Below are 11,030 nucleotides of genomic sequence, written 5' to 3' on the forward strand. Positions count from 1 at the left end.
GTCAGCTACTACAGAAACCTATGGTTGAGTGTCAGCAGCTACACTGCAGACTTCATGGGCCACATCCAAGTAATCCCAGTGGTCCCAACCAAGCACCTGTTGAAGGGTGGGAGAAGAGAAGCCAGCCCTAAAGAGCTCTGTGGTGCAGGGTCTTCTGTGCAGGACAGCAGCCACTTGATACCAACTTAAGGGATTTGTCTGAAGGACTATCCTATGGTCAAGTAGTATAAATTTCCATGTTGAGATACTTCCACCTTGCTGCTTTTACTTAAAAAATAATACATTTTCTAAAGAAAATAATTGTAAATTATATTGGGGAATGTTGACTACACTGCCAAATTATTTTCTTTGCTGTCTGTCTCATGTTTTTAAAAACCCATGCACCATATCCTCCTAAAAGGTTTCCATTTCTTTCTTTTTGACTGGCATTCAGAAAATAGCCATGCTAGAAATCTTAGTGCAGCAAATTAGTCTGAAGGAGGTGTCTCACTGGGCCAGGGTCAGTATGGAAACTTAATCTGTAAACTGGTTTCCACAGACATAAATTAAATTTTAAAAGCCTAAAAGACACGTTCACAAATGATTCACATAATTTAAATCAGCTCCTGTGCAGTGCTGAGATTTAGGAATGTTTGCTTAGTTATTTGTTGGTTGGAGATTCTTTGTTTTTGTCTTGTTTGAGTTTTTTCTGGTTTTATTTTTTAATTTATTGCTTCCTGCATAGCCACTTAAAACAAAACAAAACAAAAACCAACAACACACACACAGCTGTATATCATTGTTCTGCAGACTTCAGAAAAAGGAAAAGAAACTGCTTGGTTCACAATCCACATTTACCACAGGTAATAGGCACATATTTCCTCGCCTCAGACTCCCAGTTCTGAGTTATTCACAAAAAGCCACTTTCATCTCAATGGTCAGACTACTGTGGTCCTAAACTTAATTAAGGTCAGCAATCAGAACAGAAAAATTGAGCAGAAATGTAAATAGCTGTGCAGGAAATTTAGTGGTAAGTGAAAAACATATTAATTCACAGAAACATCGCAATCTTTAGCTGACAGAAGGCTGAAACAGTTGCAGCTTGAGATAACTTTTGTTCTTACAACAGATGCCACAGTCAAACCATTGTTTCCATTCTGAAGGACTCCACGAGCTTCCTCAGAGGCCTGGTGGCACTAGAAGTGGTTGTTTTTAGCTAGTGAGAGGCATTTTTTAAACATACCTGCAGTGTATCTGCAAATGAAAGGCTGGCTTCAAGTCAAGGACAATCTGGTCCAGCCAGGAATGGTTAACTGCAGTAGGAGTATCTCAGTCCTTCCCAGGACAGCTCGATAATGAAACAAGAACCTAAATATTAGATGCCCATTAGCTGGATCTGGGTCATAACCAAAACCACAGGTCTCTGCCTTTAAGATATCTTTGGCTATCTACAACTGTCTTCTGTACACTCCATCACAAGGATGAAATCCTGCTATTGCTGACATCCAAGGAAAGACCTACCACTGCTTTCACCTGGCTATGATTTTATCTATTTTGTATAGCCAGGAGATCAAAGTGAGTTACACATGTGGTTTGTGGATTCCCCCGAGAGCAGAAAAATAAATCCCAGTGAACCTCAAACAAAGGATGGAAGAGAAATTAAAGGGGAAATGATAAAATATTAGTTTGAATGCATGCTAAGACAGAAAAAGTCATGGAAGCATTATACATATAGATACATATATACACAAATATATATATACACATATATATATACATATATACACACACACATTCTTACCCCATAAAAAGCCCAAGTCTTACAAAAAATAGGATTAACTATCATATTACATTTGCAAATCTGGAAGAACCCTGAAATGAATGTTTCGTGTCCTGTTCCTTTAATCAACCAGAGATATGCAGAGAAAAAAAACCTACCACTCAGTAGTTCTCAGCTATTTTCCACTGACCCATTGCCATTCCTCTCTTTGGAATTCCCCATTAAAGCACCAAAAACATCCACTGACACAGAAAATATTCTACCCTTTCTTGAAGCTGACACCTGCAAAGTCATATACTGTTGTGTGTCTGTAAGATCTCACACTCACACAAAAAAAAACCCATAAACACACACAAAAAAACCCACCAAACAAACACCACACATACCACCACACCACAACTTTGCTCCCAAACACATCAATGTTTAATGCAGGGTTCAGTACATTATACAGCTACTCTTATCACTTTCTGGTAAGGTAAAGCTAACTCTTACACTTGCTACCAATTATCAACTGGAAGGTGTTCTTCCATAGCAATTACATCTGAGTAAAAAAAGAAGATTCCAGAAGATCAAAGATACCCATATATAACACAAGCCATACACAGGTCCTTGGACAAACAACCAAACTCCCTTTCTGTCTAATACTCAGGAACATTCAGGGACCAGAAAAGAGATTAGATGTTTAAATAATTTATTTTAAGTAACATGATTTTTTAATATATTTCCTGAAAAAATACTTCTGTCTATATCACACCATCAAAGAATATCAAATATGAAAAAATGTGGCTTTCTGGCCAAGCCATGTTATCACTTTAAGATTAATAGCTTTCTTTAATATGATAAATATTTCAGAACACAGAACCTGCATAATAACCAGCTCTTGAAAGGCTGGGATTTTTTTAATCTCCTGAGCGTCAAACAGGGACATTTACAATGACATACAAAGTTCCACTAGCAGTTCTTTAGGAAGGAGAGATCTAATTGGTTTCCAAGGTCTCTTCAGTCATATATATGTTTCTCTATGCAAGAGTTGTTCATCTTACTAAAACTTTTGATAGCAAAGTTGTGGTCATCCACAAAGCAATAACTCGGAGTGTCAAGCTAATGTATTGAAGTGACTCAAGTTAAAACACATAGATAGAGGTTGAAGTTACACCTTGTTGTTTCAGCTACATCACACTTTTTTTTTCCTTTTCCATTTTTATTACCAAGAACATACTTTGGAAAGTTTAATAAAAAGTTGAGGAGATGACATATTATATTAAATCAGCTCCTCTACACAACTCAATTATTTCACATCTTTGCTGTATCACACCAAGTAGCAGCTTAGGCCTCCTATTAAAGTAATTATCAGGCACTTCATTGCACCCTTTTTTGATACAGAGTTTCCATTAAGCAAATACTTCTCACTTAAATGTTTCTTTCTTTGTCTTACATTTTCCTAGCTAGGGATTAGGAACTTCTAAAGGGACTGCAGTAAGAAAACCATATGAAAGCGCAGCCTACCATGATGTCCTTGATTAGAGTCTGTAAAAGAGGAAATTAAGGATGAGTCACAGCTTGCTCCTCTATATTCAATAAGGACTGGGATTCTTTGTGGCTGTGGTTCATGCAGGATGTGCATGATACAGCCCAATACAGCCCAATACTGGCAGCAGAACAATTAGAGTGCAAATCATAAGGTAAAACAGGCTCTGGCAATATTTTTTTTTTCCCTTCAGATGTGACATCTTCAGCAGACTTAAAACAGCAGTTATCAGATCATATCCTATGCCGAAATTCCAAACTCATTCTGAAATCGAATGCAGCTTTTAAAATATGTAATGATGCAAAAACTGGATATGATATAACTGAAGAAAGTAAGTGGGCAAGGGCTTTGATGCCTGCACACACACATATGTACAAAATCTGAGAAAAATAAATACCGTCTTTAAGCATAAATCCTAAAACTGACCTATGTTCTGTGGTGAGCTCAAAGTAGGCTTTTACGTCAACTAACAGGTAAATAACATGCTCCAGGTGTGCAATCTTCAAGTACACCAACAAGAATAATGAATCTTGCACATCTCCCTTCTTTTGCACAACTTGCTTTTAGTGAGGATTATAAGAATCTGGCAGGATTTTCCAACCTAACAATAACTATCACCCTTTCTCCCCAGTTGGTCTGCACAGCTTCCTGATGAGGTGGCCTTGCTGCAGAGTATAGCACAAAGACAAGTCACACACAGATTAAAATACCTCCCTTCCTACGCATTTCCACCCCAGGGCTATTTTTTTCCTCCAGATACACATTCTTATGCAGCCTTCTGTTTCACTGATGATAGCTCAAGAACTTCAATGGCTGTTTGAATGGCAGCTCAAAGGGAACACAATACCCAAACAACCTTTGTCTCCAGAAGCCTCCAAATCACCTCCTGCCAACAGCTAGGTAAGTGTACTGGAAAAATATCATCCTGGTGTTACCTTATTATATTTTATTTCCTGTATTGGCTGCCGTTAGAGGTAGAACATTGTCCGAGGTTGGTGTTTGTCTAGATGTGGGACATTCTTACATGTGTGTGCTGTGCTCCTGCACTCTCATCTACCCATCTACTGCAAGGGGGAAAGAGTTCAAATCATGCCCCCTGGTATAAGGACTTGCCTTTTGTCCCTCCATTCTTAAACCTATAGAGTTGCCAGCAGTTCTACTCTTCATCCCAAATTCTGTTTCTGCTATAATTAATTGTCTTTCAATGTTATTCACAACTAAAACCAACAAAAATATACTTAAAAGCCAAAATCAGGTTGGGCTGTTGTATATTATCAAACAACCAGAAACCATGAAATCTTTATTCATTTCAAACCCAGTCAGTTAACAAGCTACATTGAAAAGCCAACCAGCCGCTTTCAGAAATTACATACCCTTTAGTTTGAGGTCCACGTTGTGTCGCAGCCAAGGGTAAACACCATAGTTTGACATGTCTTCAGGAATAGGGTGATTATATATCCAGCCATCACACGCAAATCGGTAAAAGTTCTCGCATGGATCTACAGATTGATTTATCTTGCTTAAGATGGCAGCAGCTGTAAAAAACACACCACACAGATCTTGTGGAACACTTTTTCCTAAACAGAGAAATACATGAGGCCACATCCCAGAAATTACAAGTAACATTAACTAGTCTCTGTAATGTGATGTTGACCTCACTTGCAAGTTAGGCTCTTCTAGGACCAATCTGTGCCCTGATCTCTGCCATTTTGTAAAGAGCAGCAAGAATATCACCCAGGTTCTCTAGCATCTAACAGTACCTACATGACAAAAAAATAAATTCTGCAGCGAATGTTTTTGAGTGCCATACAGCAATGGGTGCCTAACCTAGCACTACAAGAATGCGAACTGTTGGAGCCAGACACCTGAAGACAGGTTGCCAAGATGAAATTAATTGCCTGAGGAATTTATAGGAATACATATCAAGCAGATTGTAATTAGCATTCCAGAAATTATGCACTGTTTACCTTTAACTGAACAGCTGCACAAGAAAACAAATCAAGTTCTGATCTACTGTTCATTAGAAAATATAATTGTAGTATTTTTAGCTTCGTTTTGAGACTGCATACCCACCAGCTATTGCAGGTGAGACTAGTAACAAATCAGTTTGACAAGCCAGAGACTTGAGTAACTAACTTTTGAGTATCTAATCAAATGATCATGAATTATAGTTATTGTGGGTCAAATAACATGGTATATGTGGATATTAATTTTTTTTTGACTAAGCGACCAGGTGTTTTGAGGTTTATTCAAATAAATGATTAAAAGTCCTAACAGGAAATCTGGTAACTTTTACAGATTTTATGATACTACTTCTAGTATCCAGTAACTCCTCCTCTTCCCCTTAAAGTAACTCTGTATATGGTACTTTGATGTCTCAGCTGTAATTCTCGCATATTAGAAACTCTCAAACTGGCTACATTGAAGACATTTTGATCCTTGGCAACTTTCTATCACTCCTGAAAAGCTGCTCAGCAAGGCAGGGCTCGGGTCTTGAAACACTATATAGTTACTACACAGTCCACTGAGCTAAAGCAGTCAAGTCATGTAGGTATCCAAGTCTGATTCAGTGCAAAGCTTCTGCTGAGCTTACCAAAAAAAAAATTCCATGTTATTTCATGTGCATATGAGAAGACAAAAGCCAATTCAGATTCAAAGTTCTGAATCAGTATTTTTTTTTATTTTCAAGATGAAGCCTGCACACTTTTTTTTGTTGGGAGTTTTGGGAGTAATGGTGTTTTGATTAGTCATACCATTTTGATATTCTGCACTCATTCAAGAATTGGCTCTGGAGGGTGGTGCCCAGGGCAGCCCAGAGCACTGCCAGTTCAGCACAGAGAGCAAGCAGCACGACAAACCTTGCTAATATTGAGATCTGCACATAGAATTTGTCAGGATTTCAAATACATGCCAAACACCTCATAGTATCAGCTTAATATGATTCAGGATGGAAATAAATATTCTTATAAGTTCATGCGACATCCACTTTATTTCCAATAAAACAGCTCTAGGGGCAGATTTCTAGATGTGGTAACTATTCTTTGATCCATATTCTTGTTACACTCAATGACAAGACTCTCCTTGAACTAGTGTGAGCAGAAGCCTGTCAAAGTCTGACCAGTGCAAAACAGGTCTCTCTCCGGTCCTACCAAGCCCAAGCCCTTTAGGTCACATTTAATATTATACTAACAGATGACCCAGCTCTGTAAGTGTTACCACATGTATCTCTGAGAGGGAAAAAGAGCCTGCCAACATGGAAGTAGCTGCAGATTTTGAGTTGTAGTCACCACATTACAGTTGTGCAAGATCTAGCCCTAAAGCATTTATGTGCTTAACAACACACTTGCTAGTTTTCCAACTGCAGGGAAGAGAACAACAAAATATACCTGAAGGTCAAGCCACCCAACATTTTGTTTCCTATTGAAAAAATAAACTCTATGGGGAAACTTGGAGTTAACCCAGTTAGAAAAGAGTTAACACCATTTAAAACATGAAATTTAATTGTAGAAAATAAACAGATCTGCAGCAACCTAAACAGTGACTTTTTTTAAGAAGTTTGGGTATTTTCCCCCCTCATTATTAATGAAGCTTTCTGAGTAAAATGTATAATGGAAAAAGTTTAAACAGTATAAATATCTCATTAACATACTGTAATAATGATATAATAGAGAGGATTAAATTGTTGCTTACCAGCTTCAATGCATTCTGAGGACAAGCAGTAACGTTGCTTTGGATGAAACTTTATAATACCTTGGCTAACTGCAAAATAGAAAACCATAATGAGATAATTTGTAAATAATTTCAACCATTGGAGCCCAGTGTTGGATTATTGAACATTCAAATGTCAGTGCAAGCTCTGGCCTTAATACATCTCTGACTGCATTGATTTAAAACAGAACGTATCTGAAGTAAATATTGCATCTAATAACAAATTATTTTCCCCTCCTATGCCTGTATCCTTCCTCTGTCTTTGTGTCCTGGTTTTGTTAAAAACAAGACCAGTTTCTCTTTTAGTGGACTTTCCTTTCAGTTAAGTTCTTCTAAGTAACTGCACTTTTCTGAAGTTGGATACGTGCTTTGGTAGACAGAGCAATGGCATGCAAGGTCATTGATAAGGATGCACATCCCGTAAGCAAGGAGGAGCAAACTGAACAGGTGACTAAAACTGGCCAACCAAGTATTCCATCCCATCCACGTCATAACATCCTATAAAAGTAGGCAATCACTAGGGTCTCAAGCCAGTTCTAGTATGGCCAGCATCTGGGGAGGACCCTGTGTGCTATCCCTGCAAATCTGAGGTCTAGTGACAGACCCTGCATCCTTGAATCCAGTTGTGATTTACTGCAGAGTCCAACCCAGGACTTCTGGGTGCCTGCCCTGCAGCTGCCAGAGCAGTGCTCAGCTACCAGGAATATTCAAAATTGGTTTTGTCTATTTTGTATTATTTTCACTATTTTATTAGCAGCATTAGTAAAACATTTTAAACTTTTTTTTCCAACTTGCAAGTTTGTCTCTCTTTTCCTCCTACCACCTCTCCTTAGTGGGAAGAGGGAGAAGGTTAGGGAGGGTGGGGAGAGGGGGTTAACAAAGCATCTGCCACAGTTTATTGTTATACTGCAATCAAACAGTGACACTTTGCTGGAAGGCAGCACAGAGCAAGGGTTGCCTCTCACTGTATGTTTCCACAGTGCTTAGAGTAACAACACTTCATGAAGTTGGTGAAGGATTTGGTGGGAAAGCCATATGAGGAGCAGCTAAAGTCACTTGGTTTGTTCAGCCTGGAGAAGACTGAGGAGAGACCTCATGGCAGCTACAGCTTCCTCACAAGGGAGGAAGAAGGAGTAGTCACCAAAATCTACTCTTCAGTGACCAGTGACAGAACCTGAGGGAATGGCAGGAACATGTGCCAGGGGAGGTTTAGGTTGGACATGAGGAAAAGGTTCTTCCCCCAGAGGGTGGTGGAGCACTGGAACAGGCTCCCCAGGGAGGTGTCACAGCCCCAAAGCCTGACAGTGTTCAAGAAGAGACTGGAAAACACCCTCAGACACATGGTGTGAACTCTGGGGTTGTCATATGCAGGGACAAGATTTGGACTCAATGATCCTTGTGGGTCCCTTCCAACTCAGGACATTCAATGATTCAGCCTTATTCATGTATGGTAAACATCATCATGATAGAATTAATCATTGTTCATCAATCTCCAGAGATTCATCTTTCACAGCTGGTGATGCAACATGGATCTACCTAGACAGGTAGGGTTTTCATGGCTTCTCCTGAGCTGGGGGGGACTGGTATTGGCCTGCTGCACCAACTCCTACACCAGCACTGTGCTGCTTGGCTCGACTAGCACAACCCACCAAGAGGACCTTTTCAGAGTCCCCTTATTTCAGCTTGGAATAAACCAGATAGCAACGGGCACAGGGATAGCTGTGGTTTATAAGGCACAGCACCATTTCCATCTGAACTGGCTCCTGAACACATGGTAATTGTATTTTCTTCCAAAAGCCTTGCTGACAAGAACTACAAAATTATCAGTTAATTTTGCTCATCTTTTAAAAATGAGTATTAGAGCTGCCACTGAAACTTAAGTATAGGAATTGCTAATTTCAGATACTGCTGTCAGGCAGCAAATATGCAGATAATTGATACTTGGCATGAGGATGGGGGAGTCCTGAGGAGCAGATGAAATAAGACTCAGTAGATGTGCTCAGTAGACATAAAAAAATGTGTTATATCCACTAGCTTAACTCAGTCCATGGCCAAACAAAACAAAACCAAACACCAAAACAAACAAAAACAAACGAAATACCACCAAAAACACCACACCCACAAACAAAAAATCCACCACATACCCCCAAACACAAACCTACAGACCTCAACAAACTAATATATTAAGGTATTGTATTGTAGCTTTACCAGTACTGGTAGCTGCAAAGTAATTTATCCTGTAGCTATATATTTTTCAAAAGGTATAGGAAAATGTGAAATGATATTTCAGCACAGGAAAATTTTACTGTAAAAAACCTTGAGCTAGAATTGAAAATAAAGCTGTTTCATCTCTTCCAACCTCACAGGTTTTATGACAATTAATGAAACAAATGGCTGAATTTCAAATAAATTTTTCTTAAAGACTGAGAATGTAAAACTACTTCTGGACAACTTTACCAAAGCTTGCACTGACTCAGTGAAACACAACACTTCAACCACACTTGTAAATTAGCCAAGAAATACATGAGATTGAGGCATATAAAGATTGCAGTTGGAATATTGAAGTAGTATTGAACAGTAGAAAATAAAGTGAAGATCTCCAGAATATGATTGAGCCATGTGCAATACAAATAATGGATAATGTGCCTGTTAGGTAGGAGTGCAACACTGAACACCTCACCCTGCTTTAAAGTTAGCCTTTTAGAACCCATCCAGATATTGAAAGTTTGTCAGAGCTTTTTCTTAACAAAGCAGAGAAATGAAGGAAAATCCCAGACAGCAGTTAATTTTTTTCTACTTGATAGAAAATGATGGAGAATGAAAAAGAATCAGAAGTAGCCCTCATGGTTTTGATACTTATAAACCAAAGCAAAATACCATTTCAACTAGTTTTGCTCCATTTACAATTGCATCATTAGAGCAAGTTAAGAAAATTTTTGGTTGTAATGTTTCCCCTTTAATTATCTGCTAATTTTGATTGTAAAAACTTTGCCTGATTTTGTTTCTCTTGTCTTTTTGTTGTTGTTGTTTTTAAGAGAATTAACCATTACATTACCTATGGTTGTGGTTATAAAACTGAGTGTCTCAGATTCTTCCTCTTTGAGATTGTTTCCAGATTCCTAAGTAAACATACACCATAATTCAGTTCCCCCAAAAAATCTGAAAAAGGAAAAGGCATACAGAGATGCAAATAATGCAAATGTTCCTGTAATATGAGAAGTCCAAAAAGGCTACCAAGTCAGTAGGAGCGGCTGCCAAATTGAGGTTCAAAGCTGCCTGACTTGTTGCCCAGGGGAACTGGAGAGCAATCTGCTTCCTTGTGCTCTGGCCCTGGCTTTCCAGGAGGACACAGCTCCTGTCCTGCCACAGCCCACCCCACCATCCAGAGAACTGCAGGTAGGATCCTGCACAGTGGCAAGTGCCTCCCCTGGTAGCACTCTGCTGAAATCACAGTAGGGCTACAGCTGCTACAAGCAAGTAACGGTAAATAAAAATACATGGTTCTACCAGATTCCTCTTAGAGTTGTAGGAACTCTGCGAAGAAGAAACAGAGGTAAGAGAAGGTTATGTTTCACTCCTCAGGCTGGGTAATTGTTTCAGGTCTACCAGAAAGAATAAGTTTCACAGATTGGATGAAACCTGAAGAAAAAAGGGACATCATGATGTGCCTGAAACATTTCACATGACCAGAAATAATGGTCTCCTTTCTTACAATTTAGCAAAACTATAAAAAGAGTTAAACTCAAACTTACAAACAAAACACATCATCACAATGAAACACAGAAACACTGCACTGGCAAAACATAAAACCAAAACAACTTAACTTTTTCCTTTATTTGGTTGAAAACCTCAGACAGTTTCCAAATTCTAAAAACATTTTGGTTGACCCAAGGCCAGAATTTTTATTTTCTTAGCTGTTATGCCAATGAAAATTTTAACACTGGATCCCTGGCTACAGAATAGGCACCAATACACTTGGAAAACTATTTTTAAGAATTAATATATCTGCTTGAATTTCCACCTCTGGTCTATGGT

General features: G+C 38.8%; 1 protein-coding gene across 4 annotated transcripts in view; it reads right to left on the bottom strand.

Annotated features, from left to right (window-relative positions):
* PHEX (phosphate regulating endopeptidase X-linked) overlaps window positions 1–11,030 on the bottom strand; it is a 125,979-nt gene that overhangs the window by 97,312 nt on the left and 17,637 nt on the right. For all 4 annotated transcript variants that reach the window (XM_005503727.3, XM_065071368.1, XM_065071386.1 and 1 more), the window contains exons 2-3: window positions 6,978–7,046; window positions 4,661–4,822 (exon numbers count right to left, since the gene is read on the bottom strand). In XM_005503727.3, coding sequence (XP_005503784.1) covers window positions 4,661–4,822; window positions 6,978–7,046 — 231 coding nt within the window. The remainder of the gene's footprint in view (window positions 1–4,660; window positions 4,823–6,977; window positions 7,047–11,030) is intronic.

The sequence above is a fragment of the Columba livia genome, chromosome 1, assembly GCF_036013475.1.
Source record: "Columba livia isolate bColLiv1 breed racing homer chromosome 1, bColLiv1.pat.W.v2, whole genome shotgun sequence".
Lineage (NCBI taxonomy): Eukaryota > Metazoa > Chordata > Aves > Columbiformes > Columbidae > Columba > Columba livia.